General features: G+C 51.0%; 7 protein-coding genes across 7 annotated transcripts; 5 read left to right on the plus strand and 2 right to left on the minus strand.

The window, feature by feature from the left end:
- Window positions 1–419: 419 nt before the first annotated feature.
- Window positions 420–3,672, plus strand: GGI43DRAFT_145870 (uncharacterized protein). The gene is made up of 8 exons (XM_083199352.1): window positions 420–794; window positions 881–1,269; window positions 1,349–1,403; window positions 1,464–1,512; window positions 1,575–1,906; window positions 2,004–2,094; window positions 2,162–2,259; window positions 2,662–3,672. The coding sequence occupies exons 1-8, from the start codon at window positions 728–730 to the stop codon at window positions 3,405–3,407; spliced, it is 1,827 nt and encodes a 608-aa protein (XP_083064798.1). The 5' UTR covers window positions 420–727; the 3' UTR covers window positions 3,408–3,672.
- A 1,841-nt stretch (window positions 3,673–5,513) lies between these two features.
- GGI43DRAFT_145874 (uncharacterized protein) lies at window positions 5,514–6,219 on the plus strand. The gene has a single exon (XM_083199353.1). The coding sequence runs from the start codon at window positions 5,692–5,694 to the stop codon at window positions 6,124–6,126; it is 435 nt and encodes a 144-aa protein (XP_083064799.1). The 5' UTR covers window positions 5,514–5,691; the 3' UTR covers window positions 6,127–6,219.
- GGI43DRAFT_145875 (Rho GTPase-activating protein) lies at window positions 6,220–9,001 on the plus strand. Its single transcript, XM_083199354.1, has 3 exons — window positions 6,220–6,892; window positions 7,149–7,970; window positions 8,034–9,001. The coding sequence occupies exons 1-3, from the start codon at window positions 6,313–6,315 to the stop codon at window positions 8,819–8,821; spliced, it is 2,190 nt and encodes a 729-aa protein (XP_083064800.1). The 5' UTR covers window positions 6,220–6,312; the 3' UTR covers window positions 8,822–9,001.
- A 164-nt stretch (window positions 9,002–9,165) lies between these two features.
- GGI43DRAFT_392919 (uncharacterized protein) lies at window positions 9,166–9,496 on the plus strand. Its single transcript, XM_083204608.1, has one exon. It carries the CDS (start codon window positions 9,182–9,184, stop codon window positions 9,422–9,424), a length of 243 nt encoding a protein of 80 aa, XP_083064801.1. The 5' UTR covers window positions 9,166–9,181; the 3' UTR covers window positions 9,425–9,496.
- Window positions 9,497–9,696: 200 nt separating this feature from the next.
- Window positions 9,697–10,780, minus strand: GGI43DRAFT_145885 (ribosome biogenesis protein RRS1). Its single transcript, XM_083199355.1, has one exon. It carries the CDS (start codon window positions 10,561–10,563, stop codon window positions 9,970–9,972), a length of 594 nt encoding a protein of 197 aa, XP_083064802.1. The 5' UTR covers window positions 10,564–10,780; the 3' UTR covers window positions 9,697–9,969.
- A 96-nt stretch (window positions 10,781–10,876) lies between these two features.
- Window positions 10,877–12,810, plus strand: GGI43DRAFT_392921 (mitochondrial 37S ribosomal protein mS29). The gene is made up of 2 exons (XM_083204609.1): window positions 10,877–11,756; window positions 11,850–12,810. Exons 1-2 carry the CDS (start codon window positions 11,150–11,152, stop codon window positions 12,626–12,628), a joined length of 1,386 nt encoding a protein of 461 aa, XP_083064803.1. The 5' UTR covers window positions 10,877–11,149; the 3' UTR covers window positions 12,629–12,810.
- Window positions 12,811–15,945, minus strand: GGI43DRAFT_392923 (DNA replication licensing factor MCM7). Its single transcript, XM_083204610.1, has 5 exons — window positions 15,664–15,945; window positions 15,348–15,607; window positions 15,165–15,289; window positions 13,185–15,105; window positions 12,811–13,113 (listed from the first exon to the last, which is right to left on the minus strand). The coding sequence occupies exons 1-5, from the start codon at window positions 15,710–15,712 to the stop codon at window positions 13,033–13,035; spliced, it is 2,436 nt and encodes an 811-aa protein (XP_083064804.1). The 5' UTR covers window positions 15,713–15,945; the 3' UTR covers window positions 12,811–13,032.
- Between the last annotated feature and the right edge of the window lie 58 nt (window positions 15,946–16,003).

Below are 16,003 nucleotides of genomic sequence, written 5' to 3' on the forward strand. Positions count from 1 at the left end.
GAAAGCTGAAAACTTGAGACTGTTGATATTTGTTTAGAATGTAAGCAATCTTTTCGCATAAGAGTGTCCTACGCTTATTGCTTATTGCTCATTGCTCATACTTGCTATACCTTGTTCTTCAGTTCTCTCGATAGTCACCGTTTACCAATCTATATATAGGTGAACCGCCTGATATCCCCTAACATAACACGCTAGTGCTGACGAGGCTCAACATAGTAAAAAAAACTTGGCAGGACTATTATATGTTTGGGTGGCTATGGTACCTATTTGGGTTGTTGAGTAATAGTGTAGAGGTACTTACAAGGGCCTATGTATAAGTCACTCCACCACCGAGTACGCTCGAAAGTCAACTCCAAGCAAACGCTATTTTGCTGTAAACAGTCGAGGGTATTTAATACTACCTAGTAAAATGCTTTGTAGGCATACTAACCAGCACGTCATAGACAGTCACCGTAATGCTTGTCGCTCATATTACACGTTATAATCTCCCGGAAAAGGGAAATACTCGGGCGGCCAAGTTGCTCCGGCACCCTATCGCTCAAGGAGCCGCATGTTTCTATACCCCTGGTTGGGCTGAGCCGCTTAGCAGGCGGTAGGTTGTGGAGCAATACAAATAAGTCTGGTTGTACAGAGTATATCTAGCGCGCAGTATTTTTCGTGGTCTGTGTTCATTCTTTCATTGATTCTTGTCAGGCCTCAAGTTGTTGATGTTGATGCTACAAGTGGTATGATGGCAAGGCTAACAGGAGTTCTTGCTCTGCTCGCCTTTGGCGGTGCAGTGCAGGCGTCGCCATGTAAGTTACTACTCCAACTTGACGATCTCTTCAAATCATTCTTTTCTTTCTTAAGCCAATACTCATCTTTTCTCATGTGGTTTTAGTCTCGTTAAACGGAACTATTACTCAGCCTGCGACGCTGCCAACTACAGTACCATCTAGTACTACTGCGTCCGGAAACTTCACATGCGGCACTATCCCAGCCAGCCTCCTTGAAGTTCAGGCTGTTGCAGCGTATGCAGGTCTTTCTACGGATCCTGCTTTACAATGCCAATGCATTGGGTCTGTAAATTCCTGGCTGGAAGCAACAGACGCTCCCACTCGGACACTTACTAGGACCATTGGAACTGGTGTTACTACCTTTACAGAAACTCTCGGCAGTACTACAACGGTAATAACAACAGTGTTGGATATAAGCGAGGTCGTCACAAATACGGGAAACTTTATTGAGCCAGATACCAACCTCTGGTATGGATCTGCGACATCTCCATGTGTAAGTGTGCCTAAGTTACTTGCTATAATGTGTATTGGTGTTCAGGATACTAATTCATTCTTTGTTGTTCGCTTTCTAGTGTTACAGCTGCACAATCCAAGCCTCTACTGTAGAAGTGTTTTACTGGACTGATGGTATGCCAAAACGCAATATATTCTCAAGAGTATGAATCCCCTATACTGATACTGCTTTAGCTACCGAGTCGCCTGCTGTCACAGCTTTTTCATCCAACGGAATTTTATAGTAAGTAAATGCAGTGAGTTTCAGTCTATGATTTGAATAGAGCTAATACGACCTCGCTATAGCGAGTCTCCATCCATCTATATCGGCTTTTCTTCCCTATCAGCGTTCGACTACTGCGGCTTGGTTGGATCAGCTTATGTCAATAAAACCATGGCATTCGACCCGACAGAATTATCAACTCTGCTCTTCACTGGAGTGGTTGGTACCCAAGTTGTTGTGACTGGAGTAACAAGTGGTACTACCTTTATTAGTACACAGCCTGCGGCCACACTCTACACCCCCGACGGGTCTGCTGTGCTTAACACAAAAGATCTAGAGAGAAACTGTTCGACAATATCGGGCTATTCATATATCCCCGGAAACCCCTCTAATGCTGGTTTTCATATTACTCCACGTATGTTCATGCTTTCTGAGTTTCTTTTCGTTTTTCTCCTTTGAAAATCCAGATATGACTTGGAGACATTCTTGCTAATTTTACTTTCATCGAACAGCTGACCCTTGTCATCCCACAATTGTCATTCCCAACAGAGTCAGAAGTTTACAACCGGGCTGGGACGCGTGCCTCAGTGATGCAATCGGAGGGTAAGTGTGGATGAAATTCTACCTGTTTAAAACCCATTCTCACAATGTGCTTTTCTTCTATATCTAGGTTCTATGATCCTCCCTCGGCACTTAGCCCCGTCTCTGCGCTCGTACCGACATCTTCGACGCCTGAGAAGGCGTCGACAACTCCTAGCCCACCTAGAAGTACGACTCCCGCTCTGCCTTCTTCTACTCCTCCTCCCCCCCCTCCTCAGACAAGCTCGTCACCGCCGCCGCCGCCTCCTCCTAAATCATCTTCCACGCCCTTGCCACCACCACCTCCTCCGCCAGAATCTTCATCCTCTCCCCCTCCCCCACCTCCACCTCCTCAGACAACATCCTCACCTTCCCCTCCTCCTCCTGCTCAGTCTTCCTCAGCACCCCCTCCACCTCCACCACCACCTCCTAAATCGTCTTCATCTCTTTTCCCCCCTCCTCCTGTCCAATCAGCTTCGTCAGCTTCGCCTCTTTCACCTCCTCCGGTGGCATCTCATTCTTCAGCGCCAGCTTCTTCTGTCCCCAACAACTCTCCATCTTCACTTCCGGCATCTGATACAAGTTCTGAAGGGACCAACCCTCCCCCTGCAACGACGGCTGGTCGTGGCAATAACAGCCCTTCACCTTCCGGCTCCCCAGCTTCCAACCCCTCTTCTCCGGGTAGCAGCAACGACAAACCGCCGCCGCCACCAACCGGGGGAGACAATAACAACGCTGGCGGTGGCAGTTCAGCAACCAGCGGCAGCTCAGGGATCGATAGCCCGTCTCAGACTCAAGATCAAAGCGGGGGCGCCACCGGCTCATCGTTAGCACCGCAGCATACTGGAAATGGGGGTCAGCCTCCCTCATCCGTCATCGTTGTCGGTTCAGCTACGTTTAGTGAGAACTCCAAGTCGGAGTTCGTATTTGGCTCTACGACTTTGACCCCGGGAGGACCTCCCGTTACATTGGGAGGAACTACTCTGTCACTGCCCACTCCTGGGTCTTCGGCCTCTGGAACTGGATCTGGAAGTGCTGGCGCAAAGAGCAGTGCTGCTGGTGAGACTGGAAGCAATGCCACAGGGACCGGCTCGAACGCTGCCGGCGAGACTGGAGCCAGCGAAACTGCTGCGCCCGGCTCTCAAGAAACCTCGACTGCCAATTCTGGAAGCTCAGCCGGAGGAGACGTCGGTTCAACCAACACAGCATCGGCTGGGTTTCCGTCTACGTCGGCGACTACCATCCCCAAGAACGACGCAGCCTCTGGATTGTTCTCAGCTGCGATGAGAAACATCAAAGCGGTTGGTGTTGTGATGCTTGTCGCAATCTACATCTAATGACGGGATAACTTGGTTTTACGGAAGTCAGATGATAATATGTAATGATGGGAATGAAATAAGAGTAATACGTATGATGAAGATTGAAAATGTTATTTTTATACAAGGACTAAATTCGGTAATAAATCGCATCTTTTACATAAGTCTCCTACTGATAGGAAATCATTATTCAGCACACCAGTTCAGCACACCAGTTTCGTTATCCAGCACCCCAGCCGTAGTAATGCCATGGATGTACAGCTATTTCAATCTTCTTATACTGCCTCTACTGCCTCTACTGCTTTTAAATGCGATATGCCTGCGAGTTATGCTATCTTCGCTCGACTTCCCCCGGTCTCCACATCCTAATCATGGTATGCTTAATGAGGTAGCCTCTAAAAGGGCGGTGACATCTAAGAGCTGGGTGGCATCGCATGCTGCTGAAGCCATGGCTCAGGACTTGGCACCATTCATCAATCTGGAATGGGTGTAACGCCGGATAATTGAATCGCATGGCCGCCACTGTGGCCCAATGGCGGCGTCCCTTTAGATGGTCACATGGATGGCCATCTGCAGGCTAAGAAGCAAAATGATGCATCACTACGGATGTTCTGGCTGCCTCTGCGTAAGGTATATCCTAAGTATGTACCTGTACAACTCGTCAGCCTCGATCGTGGTAGTATTGGAGGCAGTACAGAGGAGAGGCATATGCCTCGTATGTACTAAGTCATCAATTATTTCCCTTCGTTCCTTTTTCTTTTTTTAGAAAAAAGGGGGATGCCTGCCGATCTACATAATATATCTTCCAAATTGTTCCTCCAAGACTCGTGTCAAGCCTCGTGTTATCGGCCGGATTAGGATCCATGTGTCGTACAATGCCCTAGCGTCGCAGTGATGACGAACGACTGTCATGTACCAAGTACTCTATGCCATCCTGCCGATACTAGCAGCTCGAAGTGCTGATACTTTGTTCTATTTGACACGCGGGTCGCTTGCATCACGTTTTGCATCAGAGGTACCTTAGCGCAGTGACCACTCCGTACATACAGCCACCGTTAGTCCTCAGTTGGTGCATCAAACAGAGTAGAGACTTCAGGTCGCTACTGCATATACTACTAGTATACGGTAGTCGCCAAATGGACACCAATGCTGGGTATTGCCCTATGCTGTGAGACACAAAAAGCGCTCAGAGCAATATACGCGAATGCTGCGCAGGGTGAAGCTGACATGTTCCCGAGTCGATGTCTGATAGCCCTGCAAGGGAGATGCCCATCACATCGAAATGCTAGTCTCAGCAAGCACCACCTACTGTACTTTGTAGTACAACGTGCTTCCTGCTGCCCCCAGAAGGCAGAAGGAGGTGGAGCAGCCGCCGCTAACGCAGCCAATCACATGGGCGGCAACCCCTGAAAGAGCGGTTCTTTCCCGGGGCCACCGAGGCGTTTCAGATGCGATGGCGCGTGTGCTCGCAGCAGAGAAAGGGAAAGCTGCGACCACTAAACACTAAGTGCCTGCCCCGGGTGCTACTGGTGCTTTGGCGCTGTGGCCTTCTAGATGCGGTAGTAGCTGTCTAGCAGCCACTTGGCTCCATTCTTGGTGGCTTCCTGCCAATTGCGCTTCCGTACCTGGCGCAGTTGCCAGCGTCTCCACCCTGACGCTATCCGTTTTAGCCAGGCCAGGTACCACAAGTGTCGACCTGCGTGCCCCAAAAGGGATTGTTTAGGGCATGGGCTGGACCTGCATGCTTTTTTTTCGCAATCGCAGTATTACGGGTGCATTCGATATTAATCTGAATGAAGCACCGCCTGGCAAGGCGACTGAGACCTTATTAGCGTTCCAATACATCGTCAATAGAGCCAAAAAGCAGAGGGGGGCACCCGATGCCCTGGCTGCCTTTGCGTTTCATAGATCCCTAGGTACACCCAGTATCCAAAGTAGTACCTGTTAATGCTTGCCAAAGAGGAGAGCACCAACAGATGGGTTCAATTAGTGCTATCTCTGCAAGTGTCTTCTATCCTCCCTAGATGAGCTTTAGCCTTTACCTAGGGAGCAGGTGGTATCATCTTAGTACCACTACCTCACTACTGCCTGTCCTCTAGCACGCACTTGTCATCAGCGGCAACAGACAATGGAGAAGAGAAAGAGAGAGAGTCCAGGCCTGGAACCGAGAACAGCCAGTTTGCTGGTATTATGCTGAATCTCCATCCATGGCTTAATACGTACCTATTGCAGGTACCTGGCGAGCAAGCACGCACGCACCCACATCAGACTCGTATTTCCTTCTTTGTTATATATCGTGTCTTGTATGCCTTGCGCGCGCCTTGCTTGTCTTTTACACCACACACACTCGCGCTCGCAAGCGCAATCCACGACAACGAGCCCAATCATTTATATGCTACGAGCACTGGGGCCACGACCATCGCAAGTACTGGTACGCAGCGCATTTGCACGCACGCACGCACTTAGTCCATACAAGTTCGCCCCTCTCCCTTCTCCACGGCCTGGGACACCGGCTCGCCAAGCCGATGCTGGGAGCGACAAGCTGCAGTCTATCGTTCGTCTCGTCGACCCCCACTGGCCTGCCCCTTTGCCATCTCCATTCTGGATTTCCAACACTCGCGGCACAACTGAGGCACAGCTTCGCCTGCAAGATCCGCCTCCCTCCTGTGCATTGCGTCTCCTGACGCCTCCTGCTCCTGCTCCTGCCTTGCTGCTGCGCTGTGCGCGCTCCGGAGTCTGACCGTCACACGTCGTCTCCTATCCAAGGGCCAAGGGCCCCAAGGCCAAAGCGCCAACCCACCCCTGGCAACAGGCTCAGTAAAGCAAACCTCCCAGGAGTGCCAACCAGAACAACCTGCCGCTGCTGCTGCACGCCTCCATCTCATCCAGGCCAGAGCGCTTGATACTCACTGCCGGGGTTGCAAAGATGGGACGCAAGCCCACGCCGCAGCCGCTGATACTGGCAGATGCCAGCGCTCTGGACGCCGACCCGCCGCAGCCCTCTGCCGAAGCAGCATCGCAAGTCGCCGCGTCGCCAGTCGACTCGAAATCGCCCAAATCGCAGCGAATCTCCCCCTTCCCCATCAGCAAGTTTGCGGTTCACAGAAACCGGCCGCCGAGGACGGGCAGGTCGCCAACCTTACAGCCACAGCCGCCACGCCCTGCTACTAGCACCGGACCGCCAGACGAAGCCAGCCGCAGCTACCAACAGCAACAATTGCTGCAGCAGTGTCGCGCCCAAAACGCTCGCGATGATTCAGACCTTCTGCAGCCCTCGCCATCGACTGCTTCCACCCCAGATCCTCCCTCTGCCGGGCTGCCACCCCAAGAACTGCGCCCAGCCATGACGGGTGGCACCAAACAAACCAAGTCCAGCTTCTTTCAGTTTAACAAAGCCCCCAAAACTCCCAGCCAGCCTCATCACGCACACACCCACCAGCACACAGAGTCGCAGAGCCAGCCAATGCCGAAAGCAACTGAAGGGGGCGAAAGGTCAGGTCACAAAGGTAAGGCTTCAAAGGGCGAAAAGAGCATGCAGGATCCTTATTATAACAAACATCAGACTGAGTGCGAGCGTGCGCACGCCGACAATGGCAGTGTGCGCTAGCCTAGCACCTTTTCCCTTGCATTGCATCCTTTCCCAGCACACTTATCCATTCGCGGGCGACTGTTTTTATTTTAATTTATTTTTTAATTTCTGAAAGAGGAGAAAAGACAAGTCAGAAACTTTGTTGCTAACCGTTTGTCATCTGACTTTCTTAGACCCGATCAGCATCGAAAACACCCAACAGAAATCCATCTCTTCCTATCCATCACGCTCTGATCTCTCAGCTTCCTCTGGAGACGCTGAAGCACCGCCACCTCTGCCCTCTGCCAGAAAAAACAAATCCAAGTCGTTTGCGCTCCTCGGCCGCAGCAAATCAGTTCGCGACAAAGAAAACGGCCGCCATAAACCTCCCCCCGCGCCAGTACCACTGCCAGCCGCGACAAGCAACCCTCCACCTCCTGACAATACCAACACTTCCAATTCTACCAATTCTACCTCCGCTGCCGTTGCTCAAGCTGCGACTGTATCGCAAGACCGAGCGCCTAAAGACGACGGGATGAACTCTCATGGTCGGGGTCGGCCTGAGGACCGAACGGCCGGTATGGCTTCTACTACTGCCGCCAAAGATGCCCCTCGAGAGAAGGAACAAAGATCTCATTCATCATCCATACGGGAAGCCAGCGCATCAACTTTTCTCAGCGGGCTGAGATACTCGTCAACCAGAGCTGCTGACATAATTAGCAAGGGTCTGTTTGGAAAGAGTTCGCGGAGCAGCAGTACGACGGAAAAAGAGCCGGTGATAGACGATGAACATTATGTCTTGAAAGTGATCAATCTACCACTGGTCGAGCAGGCACGATTAACTCGAATTTCGAAGCGTTTGGAGGATTCGCGAGATAAGACAGAGTTCTGGATGCCAGCATTCCCGTGGAGGGCCATCGATTATTTGAACTATAAGGGGACCGAAGTTGAGGGCCTTTATCGTGTGCCTGGAAGCGGGCCTCAAGTTAAGAAGTGGCAAAGGAAGTTCGATGAGCGTACGTTTCCACCCTACCTTGTTCTGTCGAGAGTCTGAGCCTGGCTAACACGAATGTCTGCAGAGTACGATGTCAATCTCTTTGAGCAAAACGACCTCTATGATATCAACATTGTAGGCTCCATGCTCAAAGCTTGGCTTCGAGAGCTACCGGACGAGCTCTTCCCCAAAGCAGCCCAAGAGCGCATTGCTCGCGAGTGCCAGGGCGCCGAAAAGGTCCCCCAGTTGCTTATCGACGAGCTCTCGAATCTGTCCCCGTTTAACTACTACCTGCTTTTTGCCATTACATGCCATCTCAGCCTGCTTCTTGCGCACTCTGACAAGAATAAAATGGATTTCCGAAATCTATGCATTTGCTTCCAGCCGTGCATGAAAATTGACGCCTTTTGCTTCAAATTTCTGGTTTGCGACTGGAGAGACTGCTGGAAGGGCTGCAGCAACGAGGCCAAGTTCATTGAAGAGGAATACCGAATATTCGATCAACCTCCGCCGCGTGGCCTTGCCGAAATGCAGCCTCCCTTCCATGGCGACGTCGGGCATGCAGAAAAACCAGCTTCGTCACATAGCAACATGCCATCGATCCAAGAGACAGGTGAGCCGACAGAAGACATTGGCAAACACCAAAATCAGTCGTCAAAGTCCAACAACAGTCTTTCGTCTCGCCGATCTTCCATCTCCACGGCCCTGAGCGACCACAGCGAGGAAGAGGATAATGTTAGCGACATGTTTGGCTTCACACACTCACAAGCCACTGCTGGATCTGGATCTGGATCTGGATCTGGATCTGGTACTATATCTCTAGAACTCCGTCCTTTGTCTCCGATCCAGCCTCTATCACCCCTCGGTTTCTAAAAATTGAGCCACGTCATAGAAAACCAACAAAACTATTAAAAAAAAGAACAGGGAAAAGAAGAAAAGAAAAAAAAAATCCTCGCAAGTCTAAATTCACATGCAAACATTTACTCCTTCGGCAAAGATACCCAGCAGTTATTATCGGCGCCGACTTATGACATCACGCCGTTCATGACTTGTTTTTGTTTCATCTCTTTCAGAATTTAGCGCATCTCTTAACACTAGAACGTCTGGTCTGTCATTGACTGAGCGCCCTTCCCGCCCTTTCTCAGTCATCATGATGTGGGAAGGAGATTTATATATCTCGAAGTGGGCTTGAGGGCACTCAGTGATCCTCCCACTGCTTTCTCTTGTTTCCATATGTGCCATCTGCCTCTTTGCATTTCTCGGTCTGGCTTTCCTATGTTTTCCTATTTTGTCTTTTCATCATCCTACAGCAATGTCGCGACGACACTTTTCCCAGGTTTATTCTCTCGATTCTTAATTGCAAATTATTGCATCATCGAAACGACTTCGGATTTCTTTTTAGCTATTCAAAGACTCGACCGTGGATTATCGTATAGGCCAACATTTCTCAGGCCATTCTCCTTTGTTAAAAGCTAGGCAGTATGGAGAATTGAGGCTACAGATAGAGATTATGGCTATTTGTGAGCCTTTATTTCCTTTTTTTTTTTTCTTTCTCGTTCTATCTCTTTCCAGCTTGATTAAGATGGAAATGTGGGCGTCAGTGTAAGAATAGAAGGGGTTGGTGGTTCTAAAACTGCTTGAGTAAGAAGGGAGATAGGGAGTGGCCGGATTTTTTGTTGTCTTCTTTTATTTGACAACCTTTGAACCATCAGGGATTGGGGGAAATTTGGCGAACGTGAAAAAAATTGTTGCTGCTATGCTAGCTTTGAGGTTCTCTAGAACATCTATACAAAAATGTGAAAACTTGAGCAATCCTTCCTCCACTAAAGATAGATAGATAACGACTAAGCCGACATGTATCTTGGTTTCTTTTGATGCAGGCTTCCTCTTAAATCCTTCCCAACACGCCTATAACGCCGTAGCCATGTCTGACTGACTTTTGATTATGAATAGACCCTCCAATGGTGGAATAGCTGGATTCATGTATTGTGTACCGTCACTTCTCATCTCCCTGGGCTTTCTCATTTCTTACCCATCTTCTCTGAGGCGTCCCGCTGGTTTTTCCTCATCTTCCTCTCATTGCGCTTGATCTTCTCCACACGCTCCCTCCGTCCATCGGCTCTAATACTGGTGCCCTCTTTCCGCGCGGCCTCCTTCTTGGGGTCAACCTCAACCAGCCAGTCGTCCTCGCCCTTCTTGTTCAGGCCCTTGTAACCCCACTTGCGCTTCCACTCGCCAGACTCCTCATCGTAGGCCAGGTTGCGGCGCGCCTCCCTGGTCTTGGCCTTGATGCCCTTCTTGGCGGCGAAGCGCTCCCACTTGGTCGGGGGCTTGGGCTGGGGCACGGGCTTCTCGCGGGGCAGGCGGGTGGCGGGCGCGGGCAGCGTCAGGAGGACGCCATCGCTGGTGGACTGGAGCGGGCAGGTGGTGAGGAGCTGGTTGATGAGCGACTGGGCGCCGTCGCGGGCGATCTCGGCGAGAGACTGGTCGATGGCGGCGCGATCGAGGATGACGGGGTTGGGGTCCTCGGCGAGGAGGTTGCCCAGGTCGAAGGTGTAGGGCGTGGGCTTGTCGACGACGACGGGGAGTTTTGGTTTGGAGATGGGGAGCGCCATTGTGATGGTGTGGTTTGTATGGTTTGTATTAATTAGATGGTATATTTGAGTATTTAGAGTTGAATTGCCGTTGTGTCAAAAGACTGGTTTCGAATTGATTAGAAGGCGTTGATTCGCCTTCTTTTATTGGTATAAATAATTCGCGGCGCAAAGAATGGGAAAAAGAAGAATGGCTTTGGGGTCGCTCTCGTCTGCAGCCAACTTTTCTTGCGACGCTTCTCAATTTTTTTGGCCGATAAGAAAGTTGATTAAGCTAGCTTGTCTGCATCGGATCAGCGGCCTAGAATTTTCCGGCCAACTACAACCTTGCTGGGCCTGCGAACGCACCGAGTACCGTTTGTGTAGCTTTGGCGCTACTTTTATACTGCAAGGTACTTTGTTGGTTCCTCCCACCACCAAGGTGCATTGGATTTTGAGATTTTTGGCCCAGTAGAGCAACTTTGAGCATCCAAAAACGTGGGGGATTAAATCGCAAAAGCAACGCCGCCGCTGTTCGGCCTCAATGCGGCGACAGGATATATAACGGTCACTTATTTATTTACTGATTTCCTCCTTTTCCTATCTGTTCGTATATATTTCATCCATCATGGCTTCCGCACAGGCTCTGCGGAGCCTCGCCAGGCCCACGATATCAGTGGCGCCTCGCATCCAGCCTGTCATGCGATCTCTCGTAGCAGCTTTTTCCACCACCAGCTTGCTGTCTGCGCCTCCTCCAGCGGTGAAGAGTCGCAAGGACCTACCGAAGAAGACGAAGAAGACCTATAAGAAGAAGCAGAACATTGTACCTGTCAAGAAACCCGGCCCCGGCGAGCGCAAGGCCTTCCGAAAACGAATCCAGCTCAGCAACAACAGCGCCCTGCCTGTGACCGGCATTGAGAACCTGGAGGCGCAGACCATGGCCAAGGGCGAGAGCAGTGGCAAGATGTTTGCCATTCCGGACCAGGTGGTGGATCAATTGAGAGCATTGGAGGCGTTCAAGACGACACAGACGTGGAATCTGTTCCGGAAACCCCACGTTCTGGTGAGGAAAGAGACGGTGGAACTGATGAGCAAGCTGGAGGCTTCAGTGGAGAAGAAGGAAGCTTTGAAGTGTGTTTTGACGGGAAGCCGACTTTCAGGGAAGAGCTTGACCCTGCTTCAGGCCCAGTCGTATGCGCTCCTGAACGAATGGGTGGTTATCAACATTCCCGAAGGTATGTCTGACCTCGACGAGATAACTCTGATTAAGTGAGAGGGATTGAGAGAGAGAGAGAATGTGCTAACTCGCTGTCTTCTTATGATATTAGGCCAGGATCTTACAAACGGAAACACAGAGTTTTCTCCCATTCCCGACACAGAGCCCATGCAGTTTGCCCAGCCAGTATACTGCCTGAAGCTGCTCCAAAACATCTACAAAGCCAACAAGGCAGTTCTAGAGAAGACACCCGTGAAGAAGGACTGGTCTCGCCTGACAAGTCTCAAGCAAGGCGCTACGCTGGCTGACCTGGCCCTGAGCGCCAAGGAGAGCGAATTCGCCTGGCCCACGCTGTCGGCTCTGTGGACAGAACTGACACAGCCCGGACAACCCCCTGTGCTGTTGACTCTCGACGGCCTCGCCCACATCAACAAGGTTAGCGAGTACCGTGATCCTTCGTTCAACATCGTCCACGCCCACGAGCTCGTCCTCGTGCGCATGTTCGTCGACGCCCTCTCTGGCAAGACAAAGCTCCCCAACGGCGGTGCCGTCATCGCCGCCACGTCCCAGAACAACACCCACTTCCACCCCTCTCAGGAGCTCGTCCTCTCCCAGCTCGAGGCGGGTCAGGCCGGCCGCGAGGTCCCCAAGCCCAACGCCTACGAGCGAAAGTACGACGACCGGGTCTACGACGCGCTCAAGAACAGCACCGTTCTCCGCCTGGAGGGCGTTTCCAAGGATGAGGCGAGAGTGCTGATGGAGTACTGGGGCGCGAGCGGCATGCTGCGCAGCGTGCTTGATACAAAGGCTGTGGCAGAGAAGTGGGCTTTGGGAGGACATGGCATTGTTGGTGAGATGGAGAAGGCTTCGCTTATGACGATGAGGATGTAAAATGAGAAAAAGAAGGAAAGGGAGAAGAAGAAATGAGTGGATGAAAATAGGAGAGGAAAAAAAGTAAAAATGCGTTGTATGAATATGTATTATATATTATGCCGCCCTAGAATCTCATTAGATGCCAATGAATATTGATGGCCTTGAAAGACTTCACCAGCAGTGGAATATTGGATATGCAGATCATTAGATACTACATATTTTATTTCATTTAGTCTCTCACAAGATCTAATCGCAAGTCTACCAAATGCATTTGGTCTCTTCTCAGCACCCTCCAATTGTAGAAAAAAGGGGTCTCCAAAAATTAAATAACGCCAAACCAATCGCAAAATAGTTCCCAACAATGTCATCGCTTTCCTGCAAAGCCATCCAACCTCTTCTCATTAGCCCTAACTTTTACTCTCCTACACTTCCATGCTATCCTCTCTCTCATCATCCGCGGTAACGAACACCAGTCTTGAGCCGCCACCAGCAGTTTGCCAAACCTAAATAGAAGAAATAGCGTTAGATTATGAATACAGAAAAACGAAAAGATAAGTTGACGGAAAACACTTACGTCCAAGGTGGTATATTCCTCCAGAGCATTCAGCCACTGGTCCTCTGTGAAACCCTTGGCAATGACTCGTTCCTTGACCTTTCTCATGCTGAGTTCCACGCCCAGTTCGTCATCCTCATCTGCATCATCCGGACGGCAAGCACCTGAATCGGCCAAGGCCTTGACAAGATTGTAGATTCTACTGCTAGCATTAAGACCGCGCCGAGGGCCGTTAGCCTCGGTGTTCAAGCTGTCCTTGCTGGCTTCGATCAACCGCAGGGCCTCATCAACGTCATCTTGTGTAACCTGGTTGCTGAAGCGGAGACGAGCGAGAGCTTGAGCCAGACGGACCACACCAAGCAAAGTACGTGGCGTAGTGTGTGTGAACTGCTTGCCCTTCTTCTCTGCTCGCTGTTGTTGGTCTCGGAGGCGAACGTATGTCTTGATCATGTACTCGGAGACAGACTCAGGGACGACTGGTCGATATGTTCGAGCCTGGGCGACATAAGATCGCACTTCGTGGGGGGAGAAGACGACATTGTCCGTGCCAAGGTCGGGGTGTCGGCTGTTCATGTGCACGTATGTGACATGCTTGGCAAGCTGCTCATCAGCGTCTCTAGTAGGGGTGTCGAGGATCAAGAAGAGGATATCGAAACGAGACAGGAGCGCAGCAGGGAGGTTGATGTTTTCAACGGGAGAGATGCGAGGATTGTATCGGCCATAGACCGGGTTAGCGGCAGCAAGGATGGAGGTACGGGCGTTGAGGCTTGTGGAGATGCCGGCCTTGGAAATGGAGATTGTTTGCTGTTCCATGACTTCGTGGATGGCAGTACGATCATTCTCGTCCATCTTGTCGAACTCATCGATACAGCAGATACCATTATCAGCCAACACAAGAGCACCACCTTCAAGGACCATCTCATCTGTGACTGGGTCTCGCATGACGGCAGCGGTGAGACCGACACCACTGCTTCCACGGCCTGAAGTGTAGACTCCACGAGGAGCAACCTTTGAGATGTATTTCAGCAGCTGAGATTTGGCAACACCAGGGTCACCCATCAAGCAGATGTTGATGTCACCACGAATCTTCATACCGTCGCCCATTTCCTTGTTGACACCACCAATGAGCAGAAGAAGAAGAGCCTTCTTGATGTCCAGGTGGCCGTAAATCTCTGGAGCAATAGATTTGGCGAGCAGCTCGTAAACTTGGCCTGACTGTCGGTATCGATCAATTCTTCGGACCAACTGCGCATCGACAATCATCTCACTGTACGCCTTCTTGTGCTGGTGAATGTGGTGAGCCTCGAGGTATGTGTCAGTCATGAGACCGGCCCTCATAGCCTTAAAGCCTGTATAAGGCGTTGGTAAGAAGATTCCAGAAATGTCAACAACATCACCAGGGTTGACTTTTCTGACGAGACTGCCAAAGCAGTGAACGGTAAGGGATCTGGGGATCTGTCCGATAGGAACCTGTTCAGCCAACTCCTGAACCTTGACCTCCTGGAATGGTAAGAACTTGGAGGCTCTGGATGAGGGGTGCAGCTGGCCCTTGGCTTGATTCTGCTTGCAGTCAGATGAGGGGCACATGGTCAGGGGCCCGAATTGCTTGTCGCTAATGGGCTGGAAGATTTCACAGCCGCAGCGGTCACAAGTATATGCGCTGACTTGGACAATGGGCTTGACATCGGAAACGCGTGTGGCAATAGCTCGGATGGTGATAAGGTGGCCAAGGTGCTCGCCTCGAACGTGTCGAACAGCCAACGCCTTGGAGATGTCCTCCCCTGTGCTTATCCGAGGTTTGAAGACGAGAGTATACCGGCGTGTCAGCTCGGCCGGAAACTTATCCTCAGCGGTAGTGGGATCTCGCTCTGCCAAATCGTCGAGTTCCCGATTTCTTGCTTGCCGTCGGGCCATCAAAACGTCTAGGACGTCGTCTTTGAAGCTATTGAGTAAAGTTAGCATTTTTCTTCTTCCCACCTCTGCATATGATGGTATCCATACTTGACCTCTTCGCTAGGCTGCGGCATAATATTGTCCACCGCCCTAGCCATAATCTCGACGTAGTGCTTTGTGTTCATCTCAATTGAGTCCACAAGCTTCATAGACGGGTCTGTTTGCTCCTCCCACTAAATGCAGTCAGCATGTGGACAATTTGCAAAGCTGCCACTCTGTATTCCAACTCACAGTGGCTATATCGTCGAGATCAATCGCGAACTCGTCAATTTTGCGGTTGGCGAGCAGCTGCAGCATATCGTTGTACTTGTGCTGGGGTGTCTTCCTCTTGGCCCTTTCCTGCTGGCGGCGATCGCGCGTCTGCTCGTCCTCGTCCATGAAATCATAGTCGTCGCTGAGTTCATCTTCGTCGATTGTGATGTTGTCAAGGGCGGTGGTGAGGGTGTGCTCTGGCGATGTCTTGAAGTCCTTGAGAAAAGATTCGAACGCCGCTGCATAAGATTTAGCCTTGCCAATAGCTCAAAGTTCCACCAGGGATTGTGCCTACACTGCTGGGACTCGTAGTTCACCGGCGCCTTGAACTCGCGGAGCGCCATTTTGCGTAATTTGTTCCCACTGGAGGAGGCCTACTATTAAGGACGGGAGGCCAACAAAAGAGTTGGAGGCCGACAAAAAGAGCGATGCGGGAGGCCGACAATGCGATGCACAAATTGGTGGGCTGGGAAACCAACTTGCAGGGATGCGGGTGCCTCGAGGCTGGTTAGTCAGGAGCTGGATGGAGAATTTGGCCCGGCAATGCAGCTAGCCTTGTGCTTTGGGTAGCAGCTTTGGAGAGAAAAAAGACACGAGACAGACGCGCGACGCGTCTACAGAGCCCAAAAGCCAAT

This window comes from Trichoderma evansii (assembly GCF_050947405.1).
Source record: "Trichoderma evansii strain SZMC 28006 chromosome Unknown GGI43scaffold_2, whole genome shotgun sequence".
NCBI lineage: Eukaryota > Fungi > Ascomycota > Sordariomycetes > Hypocreales > Hypocreaceae > Trichoderma > Trichoderma evansii.

Bases quoted from the DNA above. Each gene is read 5' to 3' on its own strand.
- GGI43DRAFT_145874 (XM_083199353.1), top strand. From the start codon at position 5,692: ATGCCTTGCGCGCGCCTTGCTTGTCTTTTACACCACACACACTCGCGC.
- GGI43DRAFT_145885 (XM_083199355.1), bottom strand. From the start codon at position 10,563: ATGGCGCTCCCCATCTCCAAACCAAAACTCCCCGTCGTCGTCGACAAG.
- GGI43DRAFT_145870 (XM_083199352.1), top strand. From the start codon at position 728: ATGATGGCAAGGCTAACAGGAGTTCTTGCTCTGCTCGCCTTTGGCGGT. The intron at 795-880 runs GTAAGTTACTAC...ATGTGGTTTTAG, and splicing joins TGCAGTGCAGGCGTCGCCAT to TCTCGTTAAACGGAACTATT. The intron at 1,907-2,003 runs GTATGTTCATGC...TTCATCGAACAG, and splicing joins TGGTTTTCATATTACTCCAC to CTGACCCTTGTCATCCCACA.
- GGI43DRAFT_392921 (XM_083204609.1), top strand. From the start codon at position 11,150: ATGGCTTCCGCACAGGCTCTGCGGAGCCTCGCCAGGCCCACGATATCA. The intron at 11,757-11,849 runs GTATGTCTGACC...TTATGATATTAG, and splicing joins GGTTATCAACATTCCCGAAG to GCCAGGATCTTACAAACGGA.
- GGI43DRAFT_392923 (XM_083204610.1), bottom strand. From the start codon at position 15,712: ATGGCGCTCCGCGAGTTCAAGGCGCCGGTGAACTACGAGTCCCAGCAG. The intron at 15,608-15,663 runs GTAGGCACAATC...AATCTTATGCAG, and splicing joins GAACTACGAGTCCCAGCAGT to CGGCGTTCGAATCTTTTCTC. The intron at 15,290-15,347 runs GTGAGTTGGAAT...GACTGCATTTAG, and splicing joins ATCTCGACGATATAGCCACT to TGGGAGGAGCAAACAGACCC.
- GGI43DRAFT_392919 (XM_083204608.1), top strand. From the start codon at position 9,182: ATGTGCCATCTGCCTCTTTGCATTTCTCGGTCTGGCTTTCCTATGTTT.
- GGI43DRAFT_145875 (XM_083199354.1), top strand. From the start codon at position 6,313: ATGGGACGCAAGCCCACGCCGCAGCCGCTGATACTGGCAGATGCCAGC. The intron at 6,893-7,148 runs GTAAGGCTTCAA...TGACTTTCTTAG, and splicing joins CGAAAGGTCAGGTCACAAAG to ACCCGATCAGCATCGAAAAC. The intron at 7,971-8,033 runs GTACGTTTCCAC...GAATGTCTGCAG, and splicing joins GCAAAGGAAGTTCGATGAGC to AGTACGATGTCAATCTCTTT.